This window comes from Neoarius graeffei, chromosome 27 (genome assembly GCF_027579695.1).
Source record: "Neoarius graeffei isolate fNeoGra1 chromosome 27, fNeoGra1.pri, whole genome shotgun sequence".
NCBI lineage: Eukaryota > Metazoa > Chordata > Actinopteri > Siluriformes > Ariidae > Neoarius > Neoarius graeffei.
The window spans coordinates 27,314,342-27,327,720 of record NC_083595.1 but is presented as its reverse complement, the minus strand read 5'-3'; the positions used below and the strand labels follow the sequence as shown (position 1 = coordinate 27,327,720).

The following is a 13,379-nucleotide window of genomic DNA, read 5'->3' as shown; positions in this document are numbered from 1 at the left end:
TTCTCTTTTTAGGAAGCATTTCCTGAGCAGATCCAGCAAGCACAGGGCACACACACATGCCAATTTTGGTTATAAAATTAAATCCACTTCAAATTATCAGATTTAAAAAAAAAAAATTCCAACTGACCGTGTGATTTGCTTCATTCTTTCTAGACATAATGCCACAATTCTCAATAAACAGCATGCAAAATTTAAGGCTTGGATCAGCATTAGTTTCTGTGATATAAAGCCTTCTCCATTGGATTCTCCATTTGGACATGGAACGAAAGTGTTTACCAATTACAAATTAGCTTACCTTTTTTTTTTAAACATCATCCAATTGGTCAGTCTTCAGTAGAATTGATCATTTCTCCAGTCGAACATGGTGCCAAAGATGTGTTTCGGTTAAATCAGGTGTATGCAGCAATGACGAAGACAGAGCTACTACTAAGTCATGTCTTGGACTGAACTACATCATCCACTTTATTAGGAATACCTATACACACACTTGTATATTCATGCAGTTCTCTAATCAGCCAATCATTTGGTAGCAGCACAATGTATAAAATCATGCAGATCCAGATCAAGAGCTTCAATTAATGTTCATATCAAATATTAGGATGAAGAAAAATGTGATCTCTCTGACTTTAATTGTGGCATGGGTGGTGGTGTTACCAGATGGGCTGGTTTGAGTATTTCATAAACTGCTGATGGAATTTCACATATAACGGTCCCTGTGCTGTTTCACAATCAGGATAAACTTTTCCATTTCACACAGGCTTCGAGTCCGACTCGTGCCCTAATTTTAAGGACTCGTGACTTGACTTGGACTTGAGCACTAATGACTCAGATTTGGACTCGAACTCGTGCATTAACTGCATTCGGACTCATAAATTGGAGACGAGGACTCTGATTTTTTTTTTTCGTTATTTTTGTAACATGTCAAAATAATTAGGCATAAGATATTTATATCTACATTAATTTTTATACTAATTTTGTGCAAGAGAATGCACATTCACCTGTTCATACGTCATGTTGAGGAACAAACTAACGTTAATGGCGCTAAAATGCCTGGAGAGAAGCCCCTAGGATTGTCCGCTTTGCTTATACAGACTTCTCGTGCAGTGGGAAAAAATGCACTGCTATAGTATGTGTTCCATATGTAGAAGAACTATCGAGGAGACGACGGGGACAACCTCGAACTTCAATCGTCATTTGGCAAGACTCCACCCAGAGAAGGAAGTGGCACGCTATGTTCATTGCTCTGTTGATAGCAGGGCTTGCTGAGCGATGAACTAGCGAGTGTTAACCTTCTCTCATGTTATTTGCCCTGTTGATAGCGGGGCTTTTGTTGGACTCAACTCAGATCAGTAGTGGACTTGACTCAGACTTGACTCAAAATTTTCTTTAATGACTTGGAATTGACTCGGACTTAGACTGGACTCGGACTCGAAGTTCAGTGACTCGACTACAATACTGGTTTCACAATAGTCAAAAAATCAAACCTGAGATTTTTGTGTTTCTCTGCTGCCAAAAATGACCTTTTGAGATGGAAATGAACTGTGCAGAATTTCAGAGCTACAGCTCGTGTACTGGGTGTGTTACATGCAGTGAGAAGAGGCATATAGTGCGTTTCTAAAACTGACCACCTTTCGTATAGTCTGTAAGAGTAAGAGATATACAAAGTGAAAAACTGTTGACGTGGATGTGATTTTAAGTACAAATTTTTCAAGTCCTGTGGACTAATGCTTGTACACGGTGGTAACTGTAATAACAACTGAAGTGGTGACGATCCTCGTGGTTTTCCGGAGAGGACACTTTCTGACAGACTCACATTTCAACTACATGTGAAGCTCCGCTGCAAAAGTGTCTCTCATCTGTTTCAAGTCCTGTTTTTACTGTGCAACAACAGAGTGTTCTGCTTCAAAAGTGACATTTTCTTAAATAATTTACAACTTCATCTTAAATATCTTTCTATTATGAATGAAAGTACGGTATACATCCCAAAGTAAAACCTAGTTAGTGCTTAAAAAATGCTATTTTGAATTTAACCAGTAAAATCTAAGTGGGGGCGGCACGGTGGTGTAGTGGTTAGCGCTGTCGCCTCACAGCAAGAAGGTTCTGGGTTCGAGCCCCGGGGCCGGCGAGGGCCTTTCTGTGTGGAGTTTGCATGTTCTCCCCGTGTCCGCGTGGGTTTCCTCCGGGTGCTCCGGTTTCCCCCACAGTCCAAAGACATGCAGGTTAGGTTAACTGGTGACTCTAAATTGACCGTAGGTGTGAATGTGAGTGTGAATGGTTGTCTGTGTCTATGTGTCAGCCCTGTGATGACCTGGCGACTTGTCCAGGGTGTACCCCGCCTTTCGCCCGTAGTCAGCTGGGATAGGCTCCAGCTTGCCTGCGACCCTGTAGAAGGATAAAGCGGCTAGAGATAATGAGATGAGAAAATCTAAGTGTAATAATTAAAGTAGAATTAAATTAAATGACTACAAGGTCAAAACTGAGCCATATTTGACTCTTACAGACACATTTAGAAGGACTTATAAGAGACGTTACTGATGTAAGTCGGGCTGCTGCGTTCCTGGAATATAAGGTAGAAGAAACTCCAGTGTAGATGTAAACTGGACCTAGTGGCAAGAGTTATCTTATGTTGTTCAAAAAAGACAACCATGATTGTGAAACAGCCCCTCTAGTGTTTACACAGAATGGTGTGGAAAAACAAAAAACATTGAGTGATCAACAGTTCTGTGGGTGGAAATGTTTTATTGATAAGCGAGTTCGGAGGAAAATGGCCAGATTGGTTCAAGCTGCCAGGAAGGAGATAGCAACTCATATAATCACTTTTTTCAACTGTGGTGAGCAGAAAAGTATCTCAGGATTTACGAAACCTCAAACCTTCAGGTGGATGGGCTACAACAGCAGAAGACCACATCAGGTTCCACCCCTGTTAGCCAAGAGCAAGAATCCGAGGCTGTCATGAGCACAGACTCACCCAAACTGGACAGTTGAAGATTAGAAAAGATAATCACCTGTTTTTTTTTCCTAGTCTTCAACTTTCCAGTTTCGGATTTGATTTTTTTCTCTTTCATTTTTATCACCTCATAAATCAGAAAGTTTGAATTCTTTGAGATATAAACCTAGTTCCTATAAAGACTACATCCTGAATAATAGATATGAAAATTTGAAAGATCTGATGGGCTTTAGTGTGGCAGTATAGAAGGTTGGGTATGAGTTTGGTTCAGAAGGAGACTGCCTAGATCATATCGGGCAGCATCTGTGCTCTTGAAATACGGTCTGTCGGCTGTCTTCTCCACATCCCAGTGAAAGTTTGCAAAACATGATGGAGAGAAATGAAACTGTGACTTTTTGGCTAAAATGCTGCCCGGTGTGAGCCGATAAACCTGACTGGAAATAAAAAATAAAATACACCTTATCGGTATCCATAATAACCTGGACTAGACAAGGATTCTGTAAGAAGTAGAGTTTGGAGAGATTGGACAATATTGCAATATGACAAAATAACCAATATTTTGAGATTACAATGTCTGGTTTTGGCAGGATGAAAGGGCATTCAGAGTTCGAGAGTCAACACACTTACAACGAAGAAAAAATTGTTCTAATGTCCGAATGGTGCGATGTAGAAAGTTGAAATGTCAGATGCTTTTTAAATATTCCTCCAACATGGCTGCCATCAGGCAGTCAAAATTCATTTTCTAAAATGGAGTAACGCAAGGAAACCTGAAGTCAGTAAAGGTTTTATCTTTATTTCAAACTGAACTTTACAAGAGGTGTTGGTCCTGAATCCCAGACGTGACTCAGCTCTTGGATGTACCAACAGACTCAGATGTATTTGTTCATCAGAGTTTGGCACCTCAAATGTCTGTACAGGAAAAAGTTTCTTGTTCTTTCAAGAAAGCCAAGCGTGCTGGAAAATGATTTCTCTCTGTCCTACCACCAATCTTTTAATTTCATGATAAGGTATCAAAGAGAACAGTATTTCTACCGTACTTGTTCATGACTTCTGTATTTGTTTAAATCCAAGTCTGTAGATTGGGTATGAGATTGGGTATGATCTTGGGAGAGTTCTAGACCATCTCTTCACTAATCAGTTTATTCACGCTTAGAAAAACTGCGTCAGTTAGCCTTTACTCAATCCTTTTCAGCTAGGATAGATCTAGGACATTCAAAAAATATGCTGAAGTCTAAACATTTAATCTCTGTGTATACGAGAGAGAAACTGGGGGATAAAAAAAAATCACAGAAGAACGGAGTGGAAAAAGAAGAGGATTTAGAGATAGTGAGTTGGAGGCTGGAATGGAAATGGGGGAGAGAGAGAGAGAGAGCATAACTGCATGTTGCCATTCTCCCTCCTCAACAACATACAGGGAGTTTATTTCCATTGGCAGCCCCTCAAAGAGCTCACCACTACTCCTGCAATGCTTTGCTCATGAACCTCTCAGCAAGCTTGTGTCAGGAATCACGCACAAAATTATTGTAATCAAAGGAATCCTCTCTCCAATTCAGCCCAACCTAAGGGACAGCAGCTGTGGGAGGGCGAGGAGTCGCAGGTAATTAGGTTTTCCACTGAAGAGCCACGTTGCTCTGCTTGAAGGCCTGGAGATCAAAACGGCTGTAAACTTCACCCCTGTAGCTTGATGGTGTTTAAGAAGACTTGCTCAGCTTTTGCTGTTCAAAGTGGGGATTTTTTAGTGTTTTGCCCGACAGGTGTTTGATACAGCTGTTCTCTCAGATCACAGCAGTTGTAGGGCTTTTTGTATGCTTTAGAACATTGTTTTCTGGCCGTGGAGTTTATCCTACTCTGCACATTTCAGTGCTTTTCCATTCCAACACACCTGTGTCAATTCATCTGCTCTAACAAGCCCTTTATGAGGCTTGAATGGGTGCGTCCAGGTGGGAAAAACACTAAACCAGCCACTGCAGGAAGGCTAAAGGACGACAAAGAAACACAACTTGAGACTGTTTGGGCAGCAGTAGTTCAGCAAGAAGAAGAAACCTCTATTTCTCAACAATGTTGGTTTTGTTAAATGAAGTGTTCAAGTTGTTTGTTTGGATTTTGTTGTGCGGTGCAAGAGGCCATATGGTTCCTACTTATCGCCCATTATTAAGTTCCGGGATTTGTTAGATTGCACTCTTTGTTTTTGTTTTAAGAGCAGAACAACAGGGAGTGTATTATATTTTTAAAAATCACATAAAAAGCCACTGATTGAATAAATAACCAAGTAAGCATCGACTGATTCAAGTGTTATAATTAGCAGTAATTCAACAAAATCAAGTCGTACATGAGCTGATAGCCGGCGAGGCACGTAGCACTGAGTTTACTATAAGCCATGTACGACGAGATTGAATGGAATAACTGTTTTATTCTATCCACATTCACTAGATTTTGAGAAACAGAGCATTTTTGTTTTTTGCAAATCTGATAAATAAAAAACTTTATCCAAAATGGCTGACAAAATCATTTCTACTTAGAACGTAAACAAACCGGTGAAATGACAGTAGCAATTTGTGAAAAATGCAATAATAATAATTCTTGAAAAATAAAAAAAAGATATGTTCTTACCATCAAATACTTTCATTCCATATTTTGTTGCGTTTGTATTTTTTTGGTTTTGAGTAGAGTTTTTATTTCGTCTGCGGTTGGTTCAGCAACACGATTCACCATTTTGTTTTTCTCTACTCACGGTATATGAGCTTGATAGCCTAGTAGTAGAGAAGCCAATCAGAGCACTTGATTACTCATATCCAGTGAATGTGGATAGAATAATAAAAAGTATCGTATTAGCAGTAGCACGACATCACGTGTTTGTATCTCAGAAACTACAGTATGTGAAAAATGTAATAAATCATTTTTCATTCGTTCATTTTCTATAATGCTTATCCATCATGGGTCATGGGGGAAGCTAGAGCCAATCCCAGGTGACTTCGGGTGAGAGACGAGGCTCTCACTGGACAGGTCGCCAATCTCTCACAGGACTAACATTGAGATACAGGCAGCCATTCACACTCACTTTCACACCTCTGGGCAATTTAGAGTAATCAGTTGACCTGATCTATGTGTCCTTTGGACTGTGGGAGGAAACCAGAGCATCCAGAGGAAACCCACACAGGTACAGGGAGAACATGCAAACTCCAAACAGAAAGACCCCAGTCGACCGCAAGGTTTGAACCCGGAACCGTCTTGCTAACCACTGCACCAACAGGCTGCCTTGTAATAAATCATCTCATCTCATCTCATTATCTCTAGCTGCTTTATCCTGTTCTACAGGGTTGCAGGCAAGCTGGAGCCTATCCCAGCTGACTACGGGCGAAAGGCGGGGTACACCCTGGACAAGTCGCCAGGTCATCACAGGGCTGACACATAGACACAGACAACCATTCACACTCACATTCACACCTACGGTCAATTTAGAGTCACCAGTTAACCTAACCTGCATGTCTTTGGACTGTGGGGGAAACCGGAGCACCCGGAGGAAACCCACGCGGACACGGGGAGAACATGCAAACTCCGCACAGAAAGGCCCTCGCCAGCCACGGGGCTCGAACCCAGGACCTTCTTGCTGTGAGGCGACAGCGCTAACCGCTACACCACCGTGCCGCCCTGTAATAAATTAGAAGAACACAATATCTTTGCTTCATGAGAACCTTTGTTTCAGACCATTTCTTTTACAGACTTAATATTTTCTTACCGCTGATATTAAGCTTGAATTGATTTCCCTATGCAACACAGGATCTATGTAAAATCTGCTGTCTACAAGTTAAGCCAAATTCCAAACAACTTCCTATTCACTATAAATTCACACTTTTGCAGGTATAGCATAGTGGAATTGTTTATATAGTGCACTACATGTTCAACGCCAAATAAGAGTCGTTTTTTTTGTTTTGTTTTTTTGATCACTCGCTACCAGTGGTGAACCGTTACTATTAGAGCTGGGACTTGAGCTCAGCCAAAATTTAGCCAGACACACTAAAAAGAAGCAACAAAGCAAAGGATTTTGCAAGGGATTAGCGTCAGGCTGCCAGGTCGCTCCGTTGCGTGTAGTCGTCAATGGCGATTTTAAAAGTAACTAATTAAATTACACAGGGAAATTAATACTTTAAGTCTGAGTGAAAAATACTGTAGCGAGCGTGTGTGGAAGAAGAGTCTGGAGACAGAAATCTTAGTTGCTACTTGCTGTCGATAGCACTGGCTTGACTGCTTTAACACTACTGATGGGCGCTACACCGGCTGGAAGGTGACTTCACTGTTGTGCTGACTCGCGGTTAAGCTCTTGTTGGCCTTTGAGAAGGCCTAGGGTGATAAATTTTTGGTCCCTCTCACTATAAATCAAAATCTGATTGGTTAATTCATCTGTCACTTCCGACATAAACATACACTGCCATGGCCTTCTGTCCCGGCAATGAAGTCCAAACCAATGAGTCAGCCAGCTCTAAACTCTTCTCAGCCTGGAGACAACAAACAAAAAAATCTCATTGGATAACTCAATTTTAATGTTTTCAGGACAGTAACCCTTTCATTTCTGAAGCAAAATTGATAGAAAATGAGGCCAAATTACAAGAGAATAATTATAATGAAATTATGAAAGAAATTAAAGAATGAAAGCAATTAAATATAACATTTGAAATGCTAATGTGTTTGGACCTTCTGTGAAGACCTAGAAGGCCCCAACGGTTCCCCTCTGTTCACTACCATTTTAATTCAACTTGAATGGCGCAGCAAAAAATGTTTGACCTATTGTCAGGAGATTGCAAGTTCAAATTATGACAATGCCAGCTATCCATGGCCAGGAGTCTTATGGCCCTTTTCCACTACCCTTTTTCAGCTCACTTCAGCTCGCTTCAGCTCACTTCAGCCCGACACGGCTCGCGTTTCGACTACCAAAAACCAGCACGACTCAGCTCGTTTCAGCCCTGCTTAGCCCCTAAAACTCGCACCGTTTTGGAGTGGGGCTGAAGCGAGCTAAGCCGTGCCAAGTGAGGTTGGGGGCGTGAGCAGACACTCCCCTGTGCACTGATTGGTGAGGAGGAGTGTCCTCACATGCCCACACACGCCTCGCGAGCGCGCTGGGATCTGTAAACACCGCAAACCCGGAAGAAGAAGAATTACGAATTAAAGCCGCAAGCGGCCTCGACGGGCCCTCGCGCCAGCGGCCAAGGGGGGCGGGGGCATGCGTCCCCGCGAAAAACCTTCCACAGCTTCCTCGGCAGGAGACATTACACCCACAATGGCGTAAATAGAAGATGAGATATAGTTTTTTGAAGAATAAATTTTTTGGTTCTTCCCATGTCAGTAGGTGGCGCTATGCTGTACATGAGCGATTATGAGTCGGAAAAATAAGTGTCTACAACAGCAACGTACTATCACAAGGTAGTGGTGTGAAGGAAAAGCATTATGGAATTATTTACCAAAAACCCGTTTTGGAGCAATTGCATCGGCCAAAAACAGCGCCCCCCATGGACGAAAGTTCCCAAAATGTGGTATACATGACATGGGAGGTAGTAAGAGGGTTGCCGTGAAGTTTGACCAAATTTGAGGAAAGATTGGATTTTTTGCCCAAAAATAGCGCCCCCAATGGCGAAACATCACAGAAATTGGGTAACATGTCAGAATCCCAATGAGTCATTTGCGTGTGAAGTATGAGCAGTTTTCAGCAATGAGAAGATTTGTAATGAATTTTTAAGCATGTAAAATTCTGCATTGAAAATTGATTGACGTATAACTTCTGAACGGTTTACCCTACGTGAAAGGTATGTAGCAACTTTTGTCAGCCATGTCTGTAGATGATGTGCATCAATTTTGGTGACGTTCCTATGAACGGTCTAGGAGGAGTTGCGCCGTCTTCGTGGCCATGCATTTCGCACAAAAGTGAAATTACCTCACTTCCTGTTGGGCGTGGCTAATGCATTGGCATTACATTTTTGTCCGGCTTAGTGAGATACATATGCGTACCAAAGGGCATGCCACTTCTACAAACTACATGGCAACCAGGCACCTTAATGCGAGAGGCAAAAATCACAACACGTTAGGGGGCGCTATAGAGGCCCTGAGGCCCGCCTGGATCTGGGCTTCTGGTTCTCAGTAGCGGTGGCAGTCCAAGAAAAAGGGGCAGAATTTCGAGCATTGTCGACCATGGCAAGCGCCCCAATAAGGGTCTTGTAAAGAGTTTGCTTGCCAAGTTTGACAAATCAGAAGCTGCAATATCATTTTTGCCATAACCAGCACCCCCAGTGGCGAAAGTGCACAAAATTTGGCGTATATGTCAGGTGAGCTATGAAGAGTGTGCGTATGAAGTTTGATGACAATTGAGTAAATAGAAGATGAGATATAGATTTTTGAAGAATAAATTTTTTGGTTTTTCCCATGTCAGTAGGTGGCGCTATGCTGTTCATGAGCGATTATGAGATGGAAAAATAAGTGTCTACAACAGCAACGTACTATCACAAGGTAGTGGTGTGAAGGAAAAGCATTATGGAATTATTTACCAAAAACCCGTTTTGGAGAAATTGCGTCGGCCAAAAACAGCGCCCCCCCATGGACGAAAATTCCCAAAATGTGGAATACATGACATGGGAGGTAGAAAGAGGGTGGGCGTGAAGTTTGACCAAATTTGAGGAAAGATTGGATTTTTTGCCCAAAAATAGTGCCCCCAGTGGCGAAATATCACAGAAATTGGGTCACATGTCAGAAGCCCAATGATTGATTTGCGTGTGAAGTATGAGCAGTTTTGAGCAATTAGAAGATTTGTTATGAATTTTTTAGCAGGTACAATTTTGAAGTGAAAATTGATTGACGTATAACTTCTGAACGGTTTATCCTACGTGAAACGTATTTAGTAACTTTTGTCAGCCATGTCTGTAGATGATGTGTATCAATTTTGGTGACATTCCTATGAACGGTCTAGGAGGAGTTGCGCCGTCTTCGTGGCCATGCATTTCGCACAAAAGTGAAATTACCTCACTTCCTGTTGGGCGTGGCTAATGCATTGGCATTACATTTTTGTCCGGCTTAGTGAGCTACATATGCGTACCAAATGGCATGCCACTACTACAAACTATATGGCAACCAGGCACCTTAATGCGGGAGGCCAAAATCACAACGACTTAGGGGGCGCTATAGAGGCCCTGAGCCCCGGCCAAGTTTGGGCTTTTGGTTCGGAGTAGCGGTGGCAATTCTCGGAACTGGTGCCAAATTTCGTGCGTTTTCGCCCATGGCAAGCGCCCCGAAAATGGCCCAACAGCGGAGAAAAATAAAGAAGAAGAAGAAGAAGACGGAAGAATAATAATAGTGAACTCTTACAAGAACAATAGGGCCTTCGCCCATAGGGCTCGGGCCCTAATTACGAGAATTTCTGAAGCCTTATGCACCTCGCCTCATCTATACGCTCTTGCCAGTATCTGTCCGCGTTGTCGGTGACAACAAGCCACAGCACCAAGACCAGCAACACTAACGACTCCATGTCCTCCATGTTTATTGTTTACTCTCCGGGTCGTGAGACTACCGCTTAAAAGCTCACTGATGTCACTGTTTGCGCTGCTTAACGACATCACCTGACGTCCACCCACTTTCGCTAACTCCACCCAATGTGTCCACCCACTTCCAGCCAGCACGGTTCAGCGCGGTTGTAGTCGAAATGCAACTCCAACAGCCCCGCTCAGCCCAACTCAGCACGGCACGGCTCAGCCCAACTCAGCCGCGTTTGTAGTGGAAAAGCGGCATTAGAGAGTGTAATTTGCCACTAGAGCGACACTAGCCAATTGAGTGAGGTGAATGTATGCAGAAGAGGGCAGTTAGCGCTTTCCTCAGAGTGTGTTACGCTGCATTATGATAGCATGAGCAACAGTCTTGCGTCTCACTTCACATGTCTTGGAGGAAGCACTTACACGATTTCTCTATCCCTGGTTGGTAGCTGTCATGTGATGGGATGACTGGGAAGCAACTAGTAAATGACTAAATTAAGAGAAAATGGAAGAAATCCGAATGCTCAGTAGGATCCGTGTAGGGTCAACAACTAACAGAATCAGACACGTTTTACTGTAAAATGCCATTTTTGTTCTTTTTGTTCACTTCATGTCAAGCCAGAGAAAACCTGTTAGCAAATTACAAGTAGTATTTTGCCATTTAATTGCTAATCTATGTTAGCATGTTAGTCAAGCTTTTTCTTTAACTTCATGGCAGATGTGTTATCTGCTATATCCGTTCAGAATATAGTCTCACCAGCTGTCTGTCTGTCTCTCTCTGTTTATTTCCCCAGCTTGTCTGTTTCGCTACAACGCCCTTTCTCTAGTCTACCTTCTGTACCTGCTGCTGCTGCCATGGTTCACTTGGCCCAACAAACACACAGCACGAGGTAAGAATAATAAAAACTCATACACTTCTGCCTCAGACAGTTTTCTCTAAATTAAAGAAATGAAGGGTGTATCCCAAACCTAATCATTAAAAGAACTTGGGTTTGGGTTAGAACAGTGCAAGTCTTTTAGAGCACACGGTGTGTATCATGTTTCACTTTAGCACCTCATATGCCACATTTATGCCCTAAAATCATTGGACTATAAGTAATGTAACGCCTGTGATGTCACTATGAACTTCGTCAAAGTCCAGATCGCACCAAACAGTCTGCGGCCTCTGTGCTGAATTTGTGCAATCAAACAAAATGAAGTGAAACAGCTGAACTAAGCGTTAAACTGAGAAATGTTGGCAAATCTGTAGCGAAATGGTGATGGGAGTTGACTGCCCTGCTTCCTCTACCTCTCATTTACAATCTCACCAGCACACACACACACATCTGGAGGATTCCCAAGCATGGGAACATCTTTCCGGGCTCCAGAAAGTTTCCATAAATATTTATTGATTATTTTGCTTCTAACAGAGTCGAAAGAAAATAGTAGTGTTTTAAAATGAAGGTTTTATTTGTACGGCTATTTTCTAAACTAGTGTTCTGGGGAAATTGATATTCAAATGCTCAGTCGTGAACAGCTCATAAGGGTTCATTTAATCTGCATGGCCCCTTCGTTGAGTCCTCCTGCTTGGTGAGGGTCCAGAGAAGTGGTGCTGACAGAATTTCATGTACTGCTTTGTTATACAACAGGCTGATGAGTGGAAGGTGATAACTGGAGCTACTTCCTATTTTGACTGATGTGAATGGATGTGCCAGCAGTTTATTTTGATGGCAAATATTCAATGTCTATAAAAAAACAGATGAAGGTCAGGCCTCAGCTTCCTATTAAACAGTGAATGTTGGTTTATGTCGAGACTGATATCAGACTCGAAAAAAAATAACACATTACATTAATGGTATTTAGCAGACACTTTTATCCAGAGTGACGTACAACATATCCAGAGCAGCCTGGGGAGCAGTTGGGGGTTAGATGCCTTGCTCATGGGCACTTCAGCCATTCCTTCTGGTTGAAGGAATACATAAATCCCTCAGTATAAGCATAAATCTGAAAGACCTAAAATGTTTTTATAGTTCCATATTCTTTGTGGACTTGTGAAACGCATATGATGATATCCCTCGGGGTGTCCTGTTTGGTGGTGCTTCAGGAGGATGGGGTACCAGGCCCGCTGCTATGGGCTGTTCGGTCCCTTTATAACTGGAGTGAGCTTGTTTCACTCTGTCACACTTGTTCCCGGTGGTTGTTGGATTCTGCCAGGGCTGCCCTTTGTCATCCATCCATTATACATAACTGCTTATGCTGTGCAGGGTCGCAGGCAAGCTGGAGCCTATCCCAGCTGACTATGGGTGAGAGGCAGGGTACACCCTGGACAAGTTACCAAATCATTGCAGGGCTGACACATGTAGACAAACAATCATTCACACCTACAGTCAATTTCGAGCCACCAATTAATCTAACTTGCATGTCTTTGGACTGTGGGGGAAACTGGAGCACCTGGAGGAAACCCACGCAGACACGGGGAAAACATGCAAACTCCATACAGAAAGGCCCCTGTCAGCCACTGGGCTCAAACCCAGAACCTTCTTGCTGTGAGGCGACAGTGCTAACCACAACACCACCATGCCGCCCCCTTTTTCACCTATTCTGTTCAAAACCTTTTTTATTCCTAGGTGTAGCCAAGGGATGAAGGGTATTCAGTTTGGTTGGCTCAAGATCGCATTGTTGCTTTTTTGCTTATGATATGGTCCTGTTGGCTTCATTGAGCTGTGACCTCCAGCTTGCACTGGGATGGTTTGCAGCAGAGTGTGAAGTGGCTAGGATGAGAATTAGCACCTCCAAATCGGAGGCCATGGTTCTTAGCTGGAAAAGGGCAGGTTGCCAATTCTGGGTTGGAGATGAGTTGTTGCCTCAAATGGAGGAGCTCAAGTATCTTGGAGTCTTTTTCACAAGTGGGGGAAGAATGGAGCCGGAGATTGACAGGCGGATTAGTG

At 42.8% G+C, this 13,379-nt stretch overlaps 1 protein-coding gene across 1 annotated transcript in view; it reads left to right on the top strand.

Annotated features, from left to right (window-relative positions):
- piezo1 (piezo-type mechanosensitive ion channel component 1) overlaps nucleotides 1-13,379 on the top strand; it is a 353,209-nt gene that overhangs the window by 77,972 nt on the left and 261,858 nt on the right. Inside the window, exon 2 of the mRNA XM_060911720.1 lies at nucleotides 11,247-11,342. Within this exon, the coding sequence (XP_060767703.1) occupies nucleotides 11,247-11,342 (96 nt within the window). The remainder of the gene's footprint in view (nucleotides 1-11,246; nucleotides 11,343-13,379) is intronic.